General features: G+C 38.4%; 1 protein-coding gene across 1 annotated transcript in view; it reads right to left on the bottom strand.

Moving 5' to 3' along the window:
* Window positions 1-23939, bottom strand: part of ENTHD1 (ENTH domain containing 1) — a 148635-nt gene that overhangs the window by 105760 nt on the left and 18936 nt on the right. Inside the window, exon 3 of the mRNA XM_005567206.4 lies at window positions 11798-12040. Within this exon, the coding sequence (XP_005567263.1) occupies window positions 11798-12040 (243 nt within the window). The remainder of the gene's footprint in view (window positions 1-11797; window positions 12041-23939) is intronic.

The following is a 23939-nucleotide window of genomic DNA, read 5'->3' as shown; positions in this document are numbered from 1 at the left end:
AAATCCATATTTTAAAAAAGTTTTATGTCCTTCACCTATCAATAAAGATGTTAAGAAGTTATCTACTATGATGGTAGATGCCTCAATTTCTTCCTGTATTTCTACCAATTTTTGCTTTATATACTTTGAAGTTATTTTACTGGGTATATTCACATTTAGAAATGTTACATCTTCCTGGGGAATTAAGCATCTTATTATTATCCTTAATGCTCTTGGCTTTAAAGTCTCCTTTGCCTGTTATTAAGTAGCTATACCAGCCTTCTTTTAGCTTGTATATGCCTGACTTACCTTTTTCCATACATTGCTTTCGATCTTTATGTGAATTTATGCTTGCAGCATATATCTGGATTTCTTTTTTCCCAATCTGATAGTCTCTGCCTTTTAATAGATGAGTTTAATCTACTACTATTTACTGCGATTATTAATCTATTTGGGCTTATTTCTATTATTTATTTTACTTTTGAATTTCTATTTGTTCCATTTTATGCTTTTTGCCCTTTATACAATTTTATTTTCTTCTCATTCTACTTCTTCTTGCCACTTGTCTGGAATTTATGCACTCTATTTCTCTTCTTTTAAAGTTTATTCTTGGAAGTTTATCATGCACGTTTACCTTTAAAAGTTTACAGTCAAAGAATATTCATTACCTTCTCCTAAAAACACAAGGACCTTTAGAACACAACTCTAAACCTGCCCACCCCCATTTACATACCATGGCTACCCACTATTCTAATTGTCTTTTTCTTAACTCAAAAATTAGATTTATACAGAAAATGTTTATGATACATATATATTTATTTGTGTGTGTTTACCATGTATTCATTATTCTCTCTTGAATTTTCAACTATCTTTCTGGAATAATTTTCCTCTTTTTGAAGTATACCCTTAATGCAGGTCTCATGGTTGTAAATTCTCTTTGTTTTTTTATTCATCTATAAATAACTATTTCACCCTCACCCTTAAATGATAGTTTTGCTGGTACACAATTATAGGCTGTTATTTTCCTACAGCATTTCTAAGATACTATGTCACTGTCATCAGGCTTCTACTGTAGAAGATGAGAAGTTTTCTGGTACAGTAATTAATTGTCATTCCTTTGCAGCAGTATCCTCCATATGGCTTAATTAATATTACTTTCATATTTTCCATTTTCTTTGGGCATATCTTCTAGCTCACTAAATACATTTTTTTAGTTCAGTAGTATTTCTCATTTCTGCAAGTTCCCTTTTTTCGAATTCATCCACTCAGTCCTAATAATCCCTTGATAATTGGTGATGCATGTGATTATATCCTTTATTTATGTAAATACACAGCTGTTCTGTATCTGACCTTTCCAATATCTACAGTCTTTGGGGGATTAAGTATGTTCTTTGCTGCTTACCTTCTCCTGGTTTGGTGATATTGGATTGTGAGCTCGTTGCTTGTCTTAAACTGGTGAAAATCCTATTGGATCTAACTTATGAACTGAGTACACTTTCTCAATTCAGTCCCCTTGAGGGTCTGGGTTCAGCATAGTAATCCAAGGCTTTCCTTCCCAATGCTGAAGACAGGCCCCAAACTCATTCTCTGATCTACTAATAACTGCTCTTAAGCAACTCAACGCCTACAGTTACCTGCAGCTTCCCACAGGCAGAATGCCAAGTCACTGACCAGCTCACATGTGCTGTTCTTATTTTGTTTACATTTTTCAAAAAGAACCTTAGAGACTTCCCATACTTCTTATGAGGCCAGGAGTGTCTCAAATAGTGTGTCACTTCCAGTCTCTGGTTATTGTGCAGTAAATGGAGTTCCTAGTCTCATTGCCAGAAGGAGACCTTTAATATTTTTTTTTCTTTTTTTTTTTTGAGATGGAGTCTCGCCCTGTTGCCCAGGCTGCAGTGCAGTGGCACAATCTCAGCTCACTGCAAGCTCCGCAGTGCTTGCAGGTTCACACCATTCTCCTGCCTCAGCCTCCCGAGTAGCTGGGACTACAGGTGCCTGCCACTGCGCCCAGCTAATTTTTTGTATTTTTAGTAGAGACGGGGTTTCACTGTGTTAGCCAGGATGGTCTTGATCTCCCTTTAATATTTTTTACTAAAAAACAGCATATAATTCCATTTTTATAAAAATAATTTATCTCTAGCTATCCATCTCTCTATATGTATGTATAGATTTTTTGTAAATGCTGGCCAGGCATGATGGCTCACACCTGTAATCCTAGCACTTTGGGAGGCTGAGGCAAGCAGATTGCTTGAGCCAAGGAGCTTGAGACCTTCCTGGGAAACATGGTGAAACTTTGTTTCTACCAAAAAAAAAAAAAAAAAAAAAACCCAAAACACCAAATTAGCTAGTGTGGTGGTGCGTGCCTGCAGTCCCAGCTACTTGGGAGGCTGAGGTGGGAGGATCACCTGAGCCCAGGGAGACCAAGGTGGCAGTGAACTGTGATGGCACCACTGTACTCCAGCCTGGACAACAGAGTGAGACCCTGTCGCACAAAAAAGATGCCTAGAATTACAATCATCTGATATTAATGATGGCTATTTCTGAGTAATTGTATAACAAGCCTATATTGTTTTACAAGAGTATAATGGTTTTCTGAAACAAAAATAAAAAAGAAACAGTTATGCATAGCTTAACAACAGGGATGCTTTCTGAGAAATGCACTGCTAGGCAATTTCATTGTTGTATAAACATCATAGAGTGTGCTTATACACATCGAGATGGTAGAGCTTACTACACACCTGGGCTCCTAAGCAATGAACTTGTATAGCATATTACTGTACTGAATGTGGTAGGCAATTGTAAGACAATGGCAACTGTAACACAATGGTAAGAATTCATGTATCTAAACATATCTAAACATAGAAAAGGTACAGTAAAATATATTATAATCTTATGGGACCAGCATCATACACGCAGTCCACCGTTGACTGAAACATCATTATATGACACATGACTATATTCTAAGATGTTAACAGTTTAGGGTGGTAGAGATATACATTATTTTTATATATTTATTTTTAAATTTAAAAGATCAAAAGATCAGCTGTTTGACATTTATCAATGCAAATGTTTTCATTACAACCACAGTTTGTACCATAAGCCCTGCCATCTCATCTACATGTGGCAAGGCAACCAAGCATGACTCCACATCAATTCTGTTAGTACAAAGCTCTTTGTAGGACGTAACAACATCAACATTGCTGTTTTTTTTTTTTTTTTATAAAAGCATGACAACTACTTTGCAGTACAGCAAGTCCTCATTTAATGATGTCCACAGTCTCTTGGAAATTGCTACTTTAAGGGAAACAATGTATAATGAAGCCAATTTTACCATAGGCTAATTAATATGAACAAGAACTAAGTTCCTATAGCATATTTCTAGTCACAAAAATGTCACCAAACTTCTAAATAAAGACCAAAACATATGGGAGGCCGAGGCGGGTGGATCACAAGCTCAGGAGTTCGAGACCAGCCTGGCCAATATGGTGAAACCCTGTCTCTACTTAAAAAATACAAAAATTAGCCGGGTGTAGTGGCAGGCACCTGTGGTCCCAGCTACTAAGGAGGCTGAGGCAGGAGAATCGCTTGAACCTGAGAGGCAGAGGTTGCATTGTGCTGCGATTGTGCCACTGTACTCCAGCCTGGGTGACAGAGTGAGACTCTATCTCAAAACAAACAAACAAACAAACAAACAAAAAACCCAAAACACTTTTATTCTTATTATTGTTTTTTGAGATAGAGTCTTGCTCTGTCACCCAGTCTGGAGTACAGTGGCGTGATCTCAGCTCACTGCAATCTCTGCCTCCCAGGTTCAAGTAATTCTCCTGCCTCAGCCTCCTGAGTAGCTATGACTACAGGCAACCGCCATCATGCCTTGCTAATTTTTGTATTTTTACTAGAGACGGGGTTTCACCATGTCAGCCAGGCTGGTCTTGAACTCCTGGCCTCAAGTGATCCGCCTGCCTTGGCCTCCCAAAGTGCGGGAATTACAGGCATGAGCCACTGAGGTTGGCCCACTTTTATTATTAAACATTGAAATAAATGTGAGCTATACATACATTTAAGGAAGATTAGTAAAAACAAGATGATTATCTGCTCCCTTCAGGGTCACAGGTGGCTGGAGCCCATCCTGGAAGCTCAGGTCACAAGGTGGGAACCAGCCCTGGACAGGGACGCTGCTTCATTGCAGGGTGCACTCACACCCACTCCACACTCACCTGGACGGGGACCATTCAGACATGCCGATTCACCTGCTGTGCACATCCTTGGGAAGTGGGAGAAAAGCAGAGAACATGGAGAAAGCCCACGCAGACGGGGAAGAGTGTGCAAACTCCATACAGACAGGGGCCTCGGCCGGGAATTGATGTTTTTCTCATCAGTTATAACAACATTGAACAAAAGGATGTTATTCAAGGACCTACTGTATAATTTTGGTTCAACAGCAATGATAGTTTTCAGGGAAATTTTTCCATTATATAGAATGCCATTACATTTGACACAGACCAGAGTAATCCTTAATACAGGTAAAGTTCTGTTGCAAAGAATGATGCTAGTGAAGAGCTCTTTATGGAAGATCAGATAACCAACACAGGTAAAGTTCTGCTGGTCTGGCTGTAAGTAATGCCTCTGGAGATCCTTTTCGTAATAACTGTTGCCTCTACAAAAATGGCCTGACATTAGAGCTGAGTTATAACTGTCCTTTTTATATTGTTCTGTCTTGCCATCAAGCAGCAATGATCCTTCAGCCCATCTCTTCCTTCACACATCAGAAGCATCTAAACAAAAACCACCCAAGCTAGCTACTAGAATTAAAACTTGGGAAAACATCCAAGAAAAGAAAAAAAAAGAAATAGAAGTGGCGATGTGTATATAACACCTTCTTTAAAGTGCCTCTTTTCCCTCGCTGATTCACCATAAAGAAGGGAGGCACAGCTGTTTCAGCTCTAGGTCCTGAAGGCTGGAAATCACATTTCCTGCATTCAATTTTACATTTCGCTGTAACTAAATAACTTAGAGACATCTTTAGACTCCTTCTAATGAAAATTTACCTGTATGATATCATCACTTGCCTCCATTTTCTCTGATGCAAAGGTTAGTCAATTTCAGTTTCTTTCTTCTCCAATACATCATCCACTTACCCCCATTGCTTCTCTACAGTCTATCTTTAAACATTACTGTTTCCTCATTTCTATAACCCTAGGAGCAGGTCCTGGATGCCTGGATTGAAACAACTATCTCTTACAAGCTTCGTTCAATTTGTATCTCCTTCATTTCTACACAAAGCAAAAAGAATTATCTTCCACAAACAGCTGTTTTCAGTAATAAGGAAGCTCAGTTCTGTGACTAAGCTAAACATCCCTTCTGTTCTCCAAGGCCTACAATGGTTCCTAGTTGCTACTCATATCAAATTGAGTTTATTAGGTCATTTATGAATTGCTCTGAGTACTCTCAGCTATCTGTCCCTACTGTTTTACATATTCAAATTTATATTTTTATTCCATTTAGTCAGACAACTATATATTACCATGCTTAATCTGTGTCTTGCTTGTATTCTTTCCCACTATTGTAGAAACGATTTGTGATCCCCAGCATTTATTCTCTCCATCTTCCTTAATAACAGAATCTTTTAACTTTCATCTGGGCGGATGATATTTCTCAACCTCCTTTGTAGCTAGGAGTGTCAGTGGGACTAAGTACTAAACAATAATGTGTGAGCTAAAATGTTATAAGCAACTTTTAATAAGTGTTCTTGTTAAAAAAAAAAACAGGACAAAAAAATAAAAAAGGGAAGAGACATTCACATTTTCAATCTCCCTTCCTTTCTACTGGCTAGAAGGCAGGTGTGACGGTGGGAGCTCAAGCAGCTATGACTCAAAAAGTGGAAGTGGACCATGAAGTGGAATTTAAACGCTGAGTTTGGTGGAGCAACAAGACTCAAAAATAGCCCTGAAGCCAACACCGTGGAGAGCCATATCAGTCATAGAATACCTACAAGGGAGTATTTCAGAAGAGAGAAATAAATTTGTATGTTTAAGCGGCTAGCATTTTTGTGGCGTCTACTGTCATAACTTGTGGATGCATCTCATTCTAACTTAGCTACTGCTCTTTGAGTTTTAATTTGCTACTTCTCCTGTCACATTAAGAATGTCCCCCTCATGACCGGACGTGGTGGCTCATGACTGTAATCTCAGCATTTTGGGAGGCAGAGGCAGGCAGATCACCTGAGGTCAGGATTTCAAGACCAGTCTGACCAACATGGAGAAACCCTGTCTCTACTAAAAATACAAAATTAGCCAGGAGTGGTGACACGTGCCTGTAATCCCAGCTACTCGGGAGGCTGAGACAGGAGAATCACTTGAACCTGGGAGGCAGAGGTTGCGGTGAGCCAAGGTTGCTCCATTGCACTCCAGCCTGGGCAACAGAGTGAAACTTCATCTCAAAAAAAAAAAAAAAAAAAAAAAAAAAAAAAAAAAAAAGAATATCCCTTCAATTTCTTATTTTTTCCTACCCCGACTCCAAACTGTCAGTTTTCTTTCTTCCTTTAAAATACACCTTCAGATTCAAATGCCTACATAGAATTGGTTAGTATTGCCAAGTTTACTTAATCTAATTACTCTTTTTTGGACACAAACACACACATCTGTATATCTAGGATGTATTCATATAGAAAGCAGATAAATGAAATAAAAATGAAATAAAAATAACAGATTTTAAAACAAATTTACTAAAGATTTTACATCCAAACATTCACTGTTCGCTTTAAATGGTATTCTTACTATAGATTTACTATAATGATGCCATCATTGACTAAAGCTTTTTTAGAGTATCTTTTCGAGAAACAGACTTAGAAGAATGTGGTAGCAAGATCTTGTCTCGAACAAATATTTTTTCAAGTCAGCTGGGTGTGGTGGTGTGTGCCGGTAGTCCCAGCTACTTGGTAGGCTAAGCCAGGAGGATTACTTGAGTCCAGTAGTTCAAGACTGCAGTGAGTCATTATCACACCACTGCGCTCCTGCCGGCGTGACAGATCAAGACCCTGTCTCAGAAGAAAAAGAAAAAAGAAAAGGAAAAGAAAAAGCACATAGTACATCACAAGCTATAACCTCCATTAGAGCAGAAATACAGCCAATTTACTTACCGGGCTTAGAACATGTCTGGCATTATAGTGAGCCAGACACTCAATATGTGTTTGTAGTAGTAAAAAATAATAAATCGTAGCAAAACTTCATTTGAAGGTGGATTCACTTTTTTAAAATAGTCAAGTCATTCATAGCTCAGTGTAGTGAATGAGACATGTCATAAAGATGGAGAATATCATTTTAGGTTTAAAAATGCAATCTGTGGGGCCAGGTACGGTGGCGCACGCCTGTAATCCCAGCTACTCTGGAAGGCTGGGGCAGGAGAATCACCTGAACCCAGGAGGCAGAGGTTGCAGTGAGCCGAGATCATGCCATTGCGCTCCAGCCTGGGCAACAGGAGTGAAACTCGGGCTCAAAAAAAAAAAAAAAAAAAAAAAAAATGCAATCTGTGACTACAAAACAATAAACTAGAATTTCTTGCATGAATCATAAAATCAGAGTTGAGTTACTTCTGTATTAATTTAGGGATTCATTTCCTAAGCTTACAATTAACAAGGCCAAGTTCGCTCCAGTTTCAGAGCATCTGCCCTGCTGTTCCCTCTGCCTGATATACAGGCACACCTTGAAGATACTGTGGTGGGTTGGGTTCCACATTACTGCAATAAAGCAAATATTCTAGTAAAGCGACTCACACAAACTTTTTTGTTTCTCGGTGCATATAAAAGTTATGTCTACATTAGACTGCAGTCTACTTAGTAGACTTAGTATGCAATACCATGTTGCCTAAAAAATACATATACATAACTTAAATAATACTTTATTGCTAATTTAAAAAGGCTAACAATTATCTGAGCCTTTAGTGAGTCATGATCTTTTTGCTGGTGGAGGGTTCTGTCTCCATGTTGAGGGCTGCTGATAGATCAGGGTAGTTGCTGCTGAAGGTTGGGAAAGCTGTGGCAATTTTTTAAAGTAAGACAACAATAAAGCCTGCAACATCAACTGACTCTTCCTTTCACAAAAGATTTCTCTGTAGCACGCGATGCTCTTTGATAGCATTTTACCCACAGAACTTCTTTCAAAATTAGAGTCCTCTCTAATCCTGCCACTGCTTTATCTACTAAGTTTATGTAATATTCTGAATTCTTTGTTGACACTGCAACAAGTTCACAGCATCTTCACAGGAGTAGATTTCATCTCAAGAAACCACTTTCTTTGCTCATCCATAAGAAGTAACTCTTCATCTGTTCAAGTTTGATCATGAGATTGCAGCAATCCAGTCACATCTTCAGGCTCCAGTTCTAATTCTAGTTCTCTTGCTATTTCCACCACATCTGCAGTTCCTTCCTCCACTGAAGTCTTGAACCCCTCAAAGTCATCCATGAGGGTTGGAATCCACTTCTTTCAAATTCCTGTTAATGTTGAAATTGTGGCTTCCTCCCATGAATCACAAATGTTCTTAATGGCATCTAGAATGGTGAATCTTTTCCAGAAGGTTTTTAATTTACTTTGCTCAGATCTATCAGAGGAATCACTATCTATGGAAGATATAGCTTTATGAAATGTATTTCTTCAGTAATAAGACTTGAAAGTTGAAATCACTCCTTGATCCATGGGCTGAAGAATAAACACTGTGTGTTAGCAGGCATGAAAACAACATTAATCTCCTTGTACATCTCCGTCAGAACTCTTGGGTGACCAGGTGCATTGTCAATGAGCAGCAATATTTTTAAAGAAATCTTAAGGGCACTAGGATTTTTGGAATGATGAACGAGCAGTTGGCTTCAACTTAAAGTCACCAGTTGCATTAGTCCCTAAAAAGAGAGTCACCTGTCCTTTGAAGCTTTGAAGCCAGGCATTGACTTCTCCTCTCTAGCTATGAGAGTCCCAGACGGCATCTTTTTCCAACAAAAGGCTATTTCATCCACATTAAAAATCTGTTTAGGGTAGCCACCTTCATCAATTACCTTAGCTAGATCTTCTGGATAACTTGCTACAGCTTCTCCATCAGTACTTGCTGCTTCACTTTGTACTTGTATGTTATGGTGACAGCTGCTTTCCTTAAACCTCATGAACCAACCTCCGCTAGCTTCAAGATTTTCTTCTGCAGTTTCCTCATCTCTCTCAGTCTTTGCAGAATTAAAGACAGAACCTTGTTCTGGATTAGGCTTTGGCTTAAGGGATACTGGGGCTAGTTTGATCTTCTATCCAGACCATGCAACCTTTCTCCATATCAGCAAAGGCTGTTTCCCATTCTTACCATTCCTGTATTCGCTGGAACAGCACTTCTAATTTCCTTCCAGAATTTTTCCTTTACATTCATAACTTAGCTAACTGTTTGGCAAAAGAGGCCTACCTTTCAGCCTATTTCAGCTTTCAACATGCCTTCCTCACTAAGTTTAATCATTTCTAGCTTTTGAATTAAAGTGAGAAACCTGCGACTCTTCCTTGAACACTTGAACACTTACAGGTCATTGTGGGGTTATTAATTGGCTTAATTTCAATATTGTTGACTTTCAGGGACTAGGGAGACCCAAGGAGAGAGAGAGATGGAGATCAGTAAAGCAGCCAGAACACACATGACATCTATCAATAAGTTCACTGGTCTTCTACAGTTATGGTTTGTGGTACCCCAAAACAATTATAACAGTAACAGCTAAGATCACTGATCATAGATCACCATGACACATATAATAATAAGGAAAAAGTTAAAAACATTGCAAGAACTACCAAAATGTGACACAGACACAAAGTATGCACATGCTATCAGAAAAATGACGCCAATAAACTTCCCGGGTGCAGGGTTGCCACAAACCTTCAATTTGTAAAATATGCGTTATCTGTGAAGCGTAATAAAGCAAAATGCAATCGATCGAGGTACGCCTGTACATGGGCTGCTCCCTCACTTCATTCAGGTCTGTTTAAAGATTCACTTCCTCCAAAAGCCCTTCCCTCATCACATGACCTAAAATAAACCCATCCCTGTCACTCTCTGTTCCCTGACCCTGCTTTCCTTTTCTTTATGGGACTCGTTATTATCTGACACATTTTGTGCTTCTGACAGAGACATCCGACTCTCTATCACTAGAATATTAGTTCCATGATGAAAGAACATTTCTTTTATTCACTCCTATAGCTCCAAAGTTCTGCTGAATATCCAAATTTTAAATAAATTCAATAATTATGTATTTACAATGAAAGAAGAAAGAATTGAGAAAAGAAAGGAAGAAGGAAGAGTAAGAAAGGTAACATCGAAGAAGCATAAGTGGGGAAGAAACTCTGGATGAGTCATAATTGGTTCTTCTTCTCTGTTACTCTGTTTTTAGCATCAGTTTGAATTAAAGGCTCCCATGAGAAAAATTTCAAAATGAGTGGCTGTCTCTTTTGGAGATTTATTTCAAAAGAATCAGATCCCCTAAAGAAAGAAATTCCACCACTTTTAGAAGCAGGTAGGTAGTATTTGCTACTATACTTACAATGGCTACCCTCTTATAATGTCTCTCTCCAATTCCAAATATGGATGTTCACTCAATGTCCCATTGGGTGAACATTTGAAACTCTTGATTAAGTCAGAAAAGTACTTGAATGATTGTTAGCAAGATTAACATGTGTTGGTATTACTAGTGACACTGTTACATTTTTGCACTTAACTGACAGTTGGAATTATCTATTTGTACTGAATACAAAGGGACAGTTCTCTAAGTCACATTTCACTGATGTTCTGGCTTCCTCAAGCTGTCCATTCCTCATAGACAATTTATCAACAGGGTTTCTACTGGAGAAGTTAGAGGAAAATGATATTTTTTTTTAAGTTTTAGCAAATTTGGTAGAAAAGAAGATAGTATTTTTCTACTGATGTCTATTATAACATTATAAATATATCCTTTTTTTATAAAAGTTCAGCAGTCCATATTTAAAGTTTTAAGCAAAGGAAAGAGTACAAGGTATTGTCCTAGAAGAACTTTTAGAGCACTTTTAGGATTCTGAAGCACACTTTAGAAAATGTCAATTATTTGATTTATATTATAGGATCAAAGAGACCTCATACACACATATCCAGACACCTAGTGTTAGAAAACTGTAGTCCTTCACTTTCCAGTTAAGGATAAAAATCTTAAAATTGAATCACGATGCCAAATAGCGTAGTCACTAGTTTAATAGCTTAAAAGCTCAAAAACATTTTATTTGAATCAAAGATAACTGCATTCAGAAAACAGTCATAAAATTGGGCCGGGCACAGTGGCTCATGCCTATAATCCCAGCACTTTGGGAGGCCAAGGCAGGAGGATCCCTTGAGGTCAGGTGTTCGAGACCAACCTGGGCAACATACTGAAACCCTGTCTCTACTAAAAATACAAAAATTAGCTGGGCATGGTGATAGGAGCCTGTAATCCCAGCTACTCAGGAGGCTGAGGCAGGAGAATTGCTTGAGCCCGGGAGGCAGAGGTTGCAGTGAGCCGAGATCTTGTCACTGCACTCCAGCCTAGGAGACAGAGCAAGATTCCATCTCAAAAATAAATAAATAAAGCAAAGAAATAAAGCTAAGAAATAAATAAACTAAAATATGTCATAAAATCTATTGAATATGCTTCATCATTGTTTTCTATAGTATGAAGCCTAATATGGTAATAGTAGTACTAAATGATATTAATAATTTAGTACTAAAACGTAGTATTTTATATTTTTAAATCATTTTAAATGATACCTGTTGCATTTTAGGCCAATGGTCATATACGTACTTTTATTACGTAGCCTTCCAAACTTAGGAAGCTTACACTTCTTCTCTGAAGCAGAAATATCTGATGTAGGGGCAGAAGTACGCGCTGTCAGTGAGCTACTTGAACCAAGTGGTCTTTTAGAAAACAACATAGAGTAGGAGGTACGCTGTCTAGTCCGACATGCCACTTCCCTCTCTTTACACAGCAATTGTTCATCCATCAGCAATGTGATGACTTGCTTAGATTTTTCCCGGACATAGTAACCTGAAAAATACATTGAATCTGCTTAGAAAAGGAAATACTAGTTAAGGCTATAATTAATTCTTATTCTACAGAAATTTTTTAAAAAGTAAAAATGTCAGCAGTGAAAAAACCTGCAGCAAATAAAGAACTGCTGATAAGTATATTCCTTTTCTTATACTTTAAAAGGTAAATAGGTCATTAATATATGATAAAATTATATACTGGCATTACATTTTTCACTTTAAATACATTATTGGATTTTCCTTTTAAAAGCAATGTATGGCCAGGTGCGGTGGCTCATGGCTATAATCCCAGCACTTTGGGAGGCCGAGGCGGGCGGATCACAAAGTCAGGAAATCAAGACCATCCTGGCCAGTATGGTGAAACCTCGTCTCTACTAAAATACAAAAAACTAGCTGGGCATGGTGGCATGTGCCTGTAGTCCCAGCTACTCAGGAGGCTGAGACAGGGGAATGACTTGAACCCGGGAGGCAGAGGTTGCAGTGAGCCGAGATTGCACCACTGCACTCCAGCCTGGCAACAGAGCGAGAGCTAGACTCTGTCTCAAAAAAAAAAAAAAAAAAAAAGCAATATATACTTTGCAATAATCAAACAATATAGACATACAAAGAAGGAATATGAATTGGATCTAGATATACTGACCTAGATGTATGACTAGGACACATGGTTAAAGATTTAAAGTAATATACACAATTTGATTTGAAGCTGTAACATATAGAGGAAAAGAAGCCACTATATATGTATACAGAAGAGAGAAGCAGATAGAGAAATACATACAACTGTGGTTTGAATATATCTCCTCCAAAATTCAAGTACTGCCAATGTGATAGTATTAAGAGGTGGAGCCTTTAAGAGGTGATTATGCCATGAGGTCACCTTCTTTGTGAACAGAATAAAGGTCCTTATAAAAGAGGCTTCCCACAGCATTTGTCTCTTGCTTGCCTTCCACCATCCCGTTTCGGACCTTCTGTCACATAAGGACACAGCATTCCTCCCTTCCAGAGGATGCAGCATCAAGGTGCCATCTTGGAAGCAGACAGCAGCCCTCACCAGACAACTGAACCTGCCAGTGCCCTGATCCTGGACTCTCCAGCCTCTAGAACCATGAAAAAAGAAATTTCTCTTCTTTCTAAATTACCCAGTCTGTGGTTCTCTGTTATAGCAGCACAAGCAGACTAAGACAGACAGACAGACAAGAATACAGGAAGGCAGGCAGGCAGGCAAACATATGGCATACTCACAATATTGTTAACATCTGTTACCTTATAGGGGTACAGTTGGGGTGGAGCAAGAAAAGGGAGAGCAATTGGCTTTTCTCTGACATAACATCCTATCCAAACAATTTGTTGCTTTTTAGCAGAGTGACAGAGCACAGTCAAAGACAAGAATTCTAGTGATAGTGATAGCTCTGTCCTTAACCATCTGTGTGACTTTGAGTCAGTCAGGTGGTCTATCTGGGCCTGAGTCTTCTATCTGAAAAGCAGCACAAGCAATATCTGTCTGGTTGAATTCCCAGATACAAAGGTACACTGTAACCTATAACTCACTCAAATATAAGGTATTACTATTATTTCAATCTTCTTCCTAGAAAAAACGATAAGGGAAATCACTTGCCTTTCTCCATCTTGGGATGAACTCACAAATATGGCTTCCCAAGCTACCTTTCAAAAATAAACTGAAAAGTCCCTAATGATCCACTTGTATGTTCATTGTGGGCTCTAGGTATGATGAATTAAAGTATTAATGTTTTCTAACTATAATTTACTAGCAGTGGGAGTGATGAAAAATGGTCAAATTTGTGGTATATTTAGATGACAGTGGCCAACAATGTTCTCTCACTGCTGGTCACTTCATTAAGCGTTGGTGTGGACAGTGTCAGAAGCTTTTGCTCAAGTTGCCATCTTCTCCAAGATTATTTTATCTAATCTCACTTCTTAGTTATTTCTTCCTTCCAAATCAACTTTATAACTGCTTCAAATCATATCATTCTAAACACCCTTAGCCTCCTATGATCAGTTTGCATTCCTTAACCCGAATTGCCACAATGTTTTGGGAAACCATTCAGTGTCATGTGATAAACAGAAGTCGGCTATGAATTTTAGCCTTTCGGAACAATATGTCAGACACTTATCTTTCCCCTGAAAAATGGACAAAGCTTGGTTTTGGAGGCACAAAGAACATGTTTTCCCATGTTTAACATCAGGAACTCATCTCCTTCCACCTTCCCCCTCATTCCTTCTACTCTAGCTACCCTGGTGCTTTACTCTGCAATTCTACCAAGCTCTTCATCTCCTTAGAGCCATATTTTGGCTGTTGCTTCTGCCAGGAACTCTCTGTATGGCTCTATCCCTGATTCACTCAGGTCTCTTCTCAAGTGTCTCCTCCTCAGAGAATCTCTGTTCTGCCTACCCTTTCTAAAACAGCCCCACCCTCATTGCTCTCTATTCCTTTCTCCTGTTTTATTTTTCACCTTGGCATTTATCACTACCTAGTATTATATATTTATTGGTTTACTTATTTATTGTTTGTTTCCTCACCAAAAATATAAGCTTCATGAGGGGCAAAGAAGTCTCATTTTAAACACTGATATTTTCAGTGTCTCCAAGAGTGACTGGCACACAGTAGATGCTCAGTAAATATTTACTGAGTTTCCAAGGTGCATGGATCACTTGAGGCCGGGAGTTCGAGACCAGCCTGGGCAACATGGTGAAACCCCATCTCTACTAAAAACACAAAAGTTAGCTGGGCACAGTGGTGCACACCTGTAATTCCAACTACGGTGGTGCACACCTGTAATCCCAACTACTCAGGTGGCTGAGGGATGACAAACGCTTGAACCCAGGAGGCAGAGGTTGCAGTGAGCTGAGACTGGGTCATGGCACTCCAGCCTCTCCAGCCTGGGTGACAGCATGAGACTCAGTTTCAAAAAAAAAAAAAAAAATTACTGAGTGAATTAATCAATAAAGAAAAAAATTACCAAAAAGCTGCTAATTTTCTTCTTGACATAGTGTAAATGGAACCAGATTGATGAAAAATACTAAGTCAATTTACAACTTAGCTGCCTAAGACAGTTGCTTGGCTTGAAATAATTTCTTGTAACACTGCTCTAATTAAGTTAGAACTAGAAATCATAGAATAGATGTGAAATATTCTCCTTGGAGTCGTGTGGATTGGTGGGATTTGAGGGCAGCTGCAATAGTTCTAAGAGACAAGCAGTTACACCAAGCAGAGAGCCAGTTGCAATCGTGGAGGACTTCTCCCCAGACCATCAGAGCCCCACCCTGAGGTAGCAGTCAGCAGCACCAGGAAGATCAGGCCACAGCAGTTCACCAAACACAGGGAAGAAATTACCCAGAAGTGAGCTTCTGCCCACTACCCTGGCTTCCTATCATCCTAGAGATACTAGGTACTAACCTGGCTGTTCAAAAGCATCAAAGTTGAAAGTGAGAAAATCCAAGAACCTAATAAACCTCTTTCAAGGATGAGTTAAATAACAACAGTAATAATTAGATAGCACCTACTTACTACTAAACAATATGTTTCTGAAAAGACAGGGAGGACAGCATACTAAGAAAGAATAGTACTGGAAGTAGAAAACTTAGGCAGCAAAAGAAAGAAATGGAATTGGAAGTAGAAAACATGGATTATCTGAAATCAGAAATTAAACTAGTTCAACAGATCAATACCCAAGGATATTATATAAAACACATCAAGATAAAAAGGTTGTTAGATGAGGTATGGGTTAAAATGAAAATAAAGCTATATACAGTTTTAATTGGGAATCTTTTGGCTCTAAGTGACAGAAACTCCATTTGAACTGGGTAAAGCAAAAGCCAGGGAAAATCAGGGGTTGAAACTGAGCCTCAGGCACAAAGGAAGCCAAGACTGGAAAGCTACCAGGACTTCTCTTCCCTGCCATCTCTGCTTTTCTAGGAAATGCTTTCATTTTCTCTTCTTACAGATTGGCTTATTTTATCTGGATGGTTATGGCCACCAACAGCTCTAGATTCACACTGCCACCTGAGAAGTCTCCCTCTTCCTTCCTTCAAATTTGGAGTATCAGGAGAAGGACTCTAAGTGACCCAGCTTGAAACAGTCACATGCCCATCATCATGGTCACAGGGTGTGATGCTACAATTGGCAACCTCAATTACAGAATGACAGGGGAGTGAGGGTAGGATCCAGGTGATAGAAAAATGAACAAGTAGACAACCAACTTGAGGAGTCCTCCCAAACAAACAAAAAACAGGACAAGGAAATCAAATTAGTAGAGCAACTACGCAAGAGATCAAGATCCAAGGACATTCATTTATGCGGTCAGTTAATAATTTCTGGAACACTTACATTTCAGGAAGTATTCTAAGCAATGGGGGTGCAAGTCAGTAAAAAAGAGGCAAGGTCACTGCAAGTCAGAAAAAAAGACACCTACATTGTAGTTGGCTGAAACAGTCAATAATAAACACGATAATTTCAGATAAAAATAAATGTTCCAAAAAGAAATAAAGTAGGGTGATATGCTGGACTTTAATTTTGGGTATGGTCGTGGAAAGTCTTGCAGAAGAGGTAACATGGCTGAGTCTTGAATAGTAAGAAGCAGCCAGCTCTGCACAGACATTAGGGCAGAGTGCGCCAGACAGGGAACAGCTCCAGTTTCTTCGGGAAAGCCTTCCATGGACAGTGAACACTCCCTCCCACTGTGCCCTATGCAGAATGGGCCTCGGACTTGGCCAGGCCCTGCTTTCATGCACTCTCACAGTACCTTACCCTTGTCTTTTACAGCACTTTCACAGTTAGCAATTGCCCGTTTGGTAACTGTCTTTTCCCACCAATTAACTGTGACATCCACGAAGGCCAGACTATGCTTGTTTAAGAGACACTTAAGAAATGTTTGTGAAATGAATGAATATGCTGAGGAAAAGTTTTCCAAATGCTAGGGAGAAATCTATATACATTTAAAGCTGAACCTCGTGTAAAGAGATTCGCAAATATGGTAAATTCAAAGATCTTGGGCATTGAGATGCACCGCTAGAAAAAATATGTATCAGAAGATCTTTAGTAAAACATGTACGAGGCTTCAAACAATTGTAAAAGTCTTAATACTACTGTCTCTATTCCTGACTCACTGCCCTACCAAAATCTACCCTTCTTCCCATATTCCTTTCTTGGTGACTTTTATCTCCATTCTAAGTTAGAAATATGAACATACACCTCCCAAATTCACTTATCCATGTCTATTGACTATACCCACTAATTATCTTCCAAATCCATTCTCTTCTCTTCACCTTGGTTCAGACCTTGATCATTTGTTACCTGCGGTGTCCTAAATTACTTACTTAGCTTTAGTCTTCCTTCAATCTACTCTCCACAATGCCTTCAGGGAATGGGGTGGGGGTAGGAAGGGAGGGGAGAAGTAGCTAAAATATCTGATCAAATTTCCAGGTTAGAAAACCTCCAGTCGGTTGGAGTGAGCCAAGATCACACCATTGCACTCCAGCCCGGGTGACAAGAGTGAAACTCCATCTCAAAAAAAAAAAAAAAAAAATCCCTCCAGTCAAGTTGGCACAGTGAGTTCATGCTTCAAAGTATCCCCCTGTTCTGTTCCAAATACACAGCAGTAATAGACACTGCCAGTCTCAAAAACAAGATAAAAACCCCCACGAAGCAGAAATATAAGAGAAATGAAAAAGCAGTGAGCAAGGCTGAAGCCAAGGGCTGCTGGGCTCTTGATCTGCCAGCCCAGAGTTCAGCTCCTCAGGTGTTAGGAAATCACAGCTGGTCTCACTCTTTAATGTTACGGGGGCAGTGTTTGTGAGAGAAGGCTGGGAAGAAAAGGAGAAGAAAAAAAAATAGCCATCAACTGCTTCCTGGAATATAACTTATTTGTAGCTGTGGATCTAAAAGCAGGAGGACACACAAGCAGTCTTAATACTTGGAACTAAACTAAGCCGCCTGCTTGCTCAGCTCCTGGGTCTAGAACATTCTCGTATTATCACAGGGCATGTGCCCCAAGCCACCTTTATAAGGCCTGTACAGGAGGGAGTCTAGAAGACCTGGGTAAAGGGAACTGGAAAACCTTTATTTTATTTAAAAAAAAAAAAAAAAGGAAAAAAATGAACATGAGTGATTGTGGGAAAAAACCTCCCACTCAAAATAGTCTAAAAACTAAAATTCTAAAATACATATTTTTAAAATCTAATGCTAAGAAAGTCAGCCAATGAAATCAGCAATCTATGTAAGACCTCAAATTATAAGAATCCCAGAAGAAAACCTAGAAAACACCGTTCTGGACATTGAACTTGGGAAAGAATTTATGACTAAGTCCTCAAAAGCAACTGCAATAAAAACCAAAAATTGACAAGTGGCACCAATTCAACTAACGAGCTTCTGCACAGCAAAAGAAACTATCAGTGTAAAGAGACAGCCTATAGAATGGGAGAAACTAGGCATCTGACAAAGGTCTGATATTCAGAATCTACAAGGAACTTAAACAATTCAACAAGCAAAAAACAACCCAACTAAAAAATGGGCAAAAGACATGAACAGACACTTCTCAAAAGACATACAACTGGCCAAAAAACACACAGGAAAAATGCTCCACGTCACTAATCATCAGAGAAATACAAAGCAAAACCACAATGAGATACCATCTCACACCAGTCAGAATGGCTATTATCAAAAAACCAAAAAAACAACAGATGCTGGTGAGGCTGTGGAGAAAAGGGAACACTTGTATACTACTGGTGGGAATGTAAATTTGTTTAGCCATGGTGGAAAGCAATCTGGAGATTCCTCAAAGAACTGAGAACTGGTTTCAACCCAGCAATCCCATTACTAGGTATATATCCAAAAGAAAATAAATCATTCTGCCAAAAATACACATGCACTTGTATGTTCACTGTAGCAATATTCACAATAGCAAAGATGTGGAATCAATCTAGGTGCCCATCAATGGTGGATTGAATAAAGAAAGTGTGGTACATATACCACGAAATACTATGCAGCCATAAAAAGGAATGAAATCATGTCCTTTGCAGCAAAATGGATGCAGCTGGAGGCCATTATCCTAAGCAAGTTCATTCATGCAAGAACAGAAAACCAAATACTGCATGTTCTCACTTATAATGGGAGCTAAATATTGGGTACCCATAGACATAAAGATGGCAACACCAGAAACAGGATTACTGGAAGTGGAAGGCGAGAAGGGAGGCAAGAGTTGAAAAACGAACTATTGAGTACTATGTTTAGTACACGGGTGAGGGGATCAATTGTACCCTGAACTTCAGCATCATGCAGTGTATCCAGGTAACAAACCTGCACATGTACCCCCTGAATCTAAAATAAAAGTTAAAATTGTAAAAAAAAAAAAAAAAATCAGCAATCACAATATAAATCCACACCAAATGAAATCAGTGTTTCTATAGGATCTTCTATAGAATATATATTCTATTATTTGAAAACCCTCTAACAAAGATTTTTAAATAAAGAGATTAATACATTAATACATGACTCATTGACAACAAGGAATATAAAAGTATAAAACAAAACAAAGGCAGATATGAAACAAGAACAGATGGCTATGAAAAGAATCAATTAAAAATCCTAGAAATGAAAACTGCAGTCATTAAGATTTTTTTTAAAAACTCAACATCCAAGATAAAAACCAGACTAGAACAGCTGAAGACAGATTTGGTAATTGGAAAACAGTACTTTATTTATTTATTTGTTTATTTATTTATTTTTGAGACAGAGTCTCAATGTCTCAATCTGCCACCTAGGCTGGAGTGCAGTGGCACAATCTCAGCTCACTGCAACCTCCGCCTCCTGGGTTCAAGTAATTCTCATACCTCAGCCTCCCGAGTGGCTGGGATTACAGGCAGACACCGCCAGGCCTGGCTAATTTTTGAATGTTTAGTATTTTTGCCATGTCGGCCAGGCTGGTCTCCAACTCCTGGCCTCAAGTGATCAACCTGCCTCGACCTCCCAAAGTGCTGGGATTACAGGCATGAACCATCGTGTCCGGCCAACAGGAGAATGGTACTAAGGAATTCTCTCAAAATACAGCACAGAGAGGCAACAAGATTAAAAAGATTAATTAAAAGTCATAAAGAACAGATTATAGGCCCCAATATTCATCTAGAGGAAGTTTCAAAAGAAAATTGAGGTAACAGAAAAAACACAATATTCAGAGACAAGAGCTGAGAATTTTACAGAAAAGACATAAATTTTCATGTCAAAAAGATCTCCAAAGACCAAGTAAGATAAGTAAGTAAAAATAAATCTATACCAGAAACACTTAGAAAAATAGAAGAATATTTAGGATAAAGAGAAAATATTAAAGCTACAAATTCCTTCTTTGGGTTTATAATAGCATACTTGCCATTCAGTCGGCCCATCAGCCATTGTCAGCAAATGCTGATTTCCCACCTCCGCCACAGAAGGAGAAGAAACTGAGATACAAATAAAGTATCCTCAGCCCTCCAAACCTAGTGAGGGAGGCCAACGTGTGAATCAATAATTATGGCAGTATGACAGGGCTACAATGTATATATGGACAAGGTGCTAGGGACAAGCAGAGGGTGACCATTTTACAGGACAGTAGAAAAGACCACCTTTTCTACTGGCTCATATCTGTAATTCCAACATTTTGGGAGGCAAAGGTGGGAGGATCACTTGAGGCCAGGAGTTTGAGACCAGCCTGGGCAACATACAGAGATCCCTTCTCTACATTAAAAAGAAAGAAAGAAAATTAGCTAGTCATGTTGGCAAATATTTGTAGTCCCCACTACTCAGGAGGCTGAGGCAGGAGAAAACTTGAGCCCAGGAGTTGGAGGCTGCAGTGAGCTGTGATCACACCATTACACTCTGACTGGGGCAATGGAGTGAGATCCTGTCTTCTAAAATAAATAAACAAATAAATACAGACCTTCCTAGTGAGTATCTGAATGGAGCTTTATTTGAACATGAATATCCGTTCTAGGAAATGAAAATAATAAAAGTTAAAATCTATCAAGAGCTGATAGTATTAACTAATATTGATGGGTAACCTACTACGTGACTAACTCTCAGACATATCTCTAATCCTCAGAGTTAAGGTAAATTTTACCTAAGAGAAAAGTAAGGTTTAGGGTGATGAAGTAACTTTCCTGAAGTCATAAAGCTAATAAACTAGAAAGTGGAGGTTGGCTTTAATTTTTTTGACTGACCTTAGCATATACTTAGAAGTGATTTCATTTGATGAGAGCCTTAACAGATAATAATTCTGCTGATGCAGCACTGAAAGGGCTAAACTGGTTGCTTTCCCTTTTTTGTTTACTGTGCTTTGTCGTCCATGTGAGTACAATAAATAAAGAGCTCCATGGGAAGACTAGCCAGCTGGGTAAAGGTCACATTTAAGCTTAAAAGAATTCATGCTTTGCTTCTTGCTATCATGATTACCAATAGGATGTCATTTGTTGAAAAGGAACACAAGGCTAAATAGTCAACTATTTTAAATAAAAGTTTTTGGTTTAAACTCACAATGCTATAACTTCTAACAACAAGGCTTATGATGACCTAAAGCCTATAATATATGTTTGTTAAAGGAAACTATGTGTTCATAAAAAATATTTGTTACATGAAATTGCATTTGCTCACTTAAGCTATAAATAAACTCAGAAGCCTGTGTTAATTAACCCACCAACAATAAGTGCATCCAAATTACATTATTAATCTAATCCACCATCATATATTAGGTGGGTTCTCTGATTAGAGAATTCTGACTCTCAATGTCTGACATTAGTCTGAAAATTAAGTCTGATCCACTTTTAAGCTAGATTGTTTCCGACGATGCTTGGCCCCTGCATCATACTACTAGGAACTGTCTGCCTCATACACCCCAAATCCAGTCCCTTCTGTAAATGTATTAATGCCCCCAAATTTTAGTTATTTGACTTTATAGCCTTGACATGGCTAATCAACATCTAGAGTAATTTTTAAAATATTTTCTATTTTATTTTTCTTGAATGTATTTTTTCCAGATATCTTGGCTTTATTCAATTCATTATAGTTGCCTTGAAAAGGAAGACTTCAGACATTGCTTTTTCCTCCTACTCCTAGGGTTCCCGCTTTGTCTAAACCTTTTCAAGGCCCAAATACTTGATGTTTTCTCTCTTTCTATGAGAATCTAAACTCAAAAAGCAACCTCCCCCCACCCCAACAAAATCTTAATAATTTACAGCCTAGTGTAAATATAAATAAATGTACTATGTCTCCCAGAGTATCTGCCTTCCATATTTTAATTTATATCTCAACTATGGCTTAAAGGCTTTGTTCTTAGTCCAAGATATTCAAAATCTGGTGAGCAAATAGGTGGGTGACTGGTATGAGCACATCCGTGAGTGCTGGAGGATACAATGGGAGAGGCAGCCTATACAGAAATCAGTCATTAGTATAAATGTGAAGCACCTCATTCTTAAATTAGGTGACTGATCATGAAAATGAAAAGCTAAAATGACAGGAATGTCACCAATGAATGCTATTTCTAGTAAAATCACTTTTTTTTTTTTTTTTTTTTTTTAGACAGGATAGAGTGCAGTGGCACAATCACAGCTCACTACAACCTCAAACTCTTGGGCTCAAGCTATCTTCCCACTTCAGCCCCCTATTAGCCATGCCTAGCTAATTTTATTTTCTTTCTTTCTCTCTCTTTTTTTTTTTAAATGTAGAGACAGGGTCTCACTATGTTGCCCAGGCTGATCTTGAACTCCTGACCTCAGGAAATCCTCCCACAGTGCTGGGATTACAGGAATGAGCCACCACACTCAGCCTAACATAACTTTTAATAACAACATTGAAATCTGTCTCTTTAAAATGTGGCCCTCTTTTTAAAACTATACCTTTAATTTAAATGTATGTGTGTATATGTATATGAAATAGTCTATTTAAATAAAATTAATTGCAGTTTAATGACTTAGCTAATTGAGAATAAAAAACACACAAATCTATAATCCACACAATTCCTAGAATCTGAATTGGTTTTAAAAGAATACTGTAATTTCTGTAAATAATTTGATGATATTTTAAAACTTTCATATTTGATTAGATATTTTTCAGATAATTTTAATTAAGTTCACTCTAGTAGTTCAGTGAAACCCCATTAGGATATTTTTAAGACTTAACTAGGAGAGGCTGTTTAGTATACTAATAGCATATGACTAAATATCAGGATATATTATTTAGATGAGTTCTAATTGTGTTCAGCCGTAAACTGGATATGCAACCTCACCTAAATAACTTAATATCTCTGAGCTTTGCCTACAAGTTTCTGTAAAAGAGAAAATACCTGCTCTTGTCTTTTCACAAGATGCTTTAAGGAGATCAAACAAGATCATGCATATGGAAATAGTCTATTATTAAAATCTAATAATTCTCAAGCAATTGGATACCATACAGATAAGAATGAACTCTCTCTCTCACAATATACGCAAAAGCTAATTCTTGATGGATCACACACCTAGTTAAAACTATAAAATATCTAGAAGAAAACATAGGAGAACATATTCCTTGGGATAGGCAAGTTTCTCGGACAAGGTAAAAAAGGCATTAACCATATGTATTAGTCCACTTTCACGCTGCTGATAAAGACATACCCAAGACTCGGCAATTTACAAAACAAAGAGGTTTAATGGACTTACAGTTCCACAGGGCTAGGGAGGCCTCACAATCATGGCAGAAGGCAAAGAGGAGCAAGTCACATCTTATGTGGATGGAGGCAGGCAAAGAGAGAGAGCTTGTGCAGGGAAACTCCCCCTTACAAAAACACCAGATCTTATGAGACTTATTCACTATCATGAGAACAGCACAGAAAAGACCTGCCCCCATGATTCAATTCCTCCCACAGAGTCCCTCCCACAAGATGTGG

This window comes from Macaca fascicularis, chromosome 10, assembly GCF_037993035.2.
Source record: "Macaca fascicularis isolate 582-1 chromosome 10, T2T-MFA8v1.1".
NCBI lineage: Eukaryota > Metazoa > Chordata > Mammalia > Primates > Cercopithecidae > Macaca > Macaca fascicularis.
The sequence above is the reverse complement of the archived record's forward strand: the minus strand, read 5'-3'. Positions and strand labels throughout refer to the sequence as shown.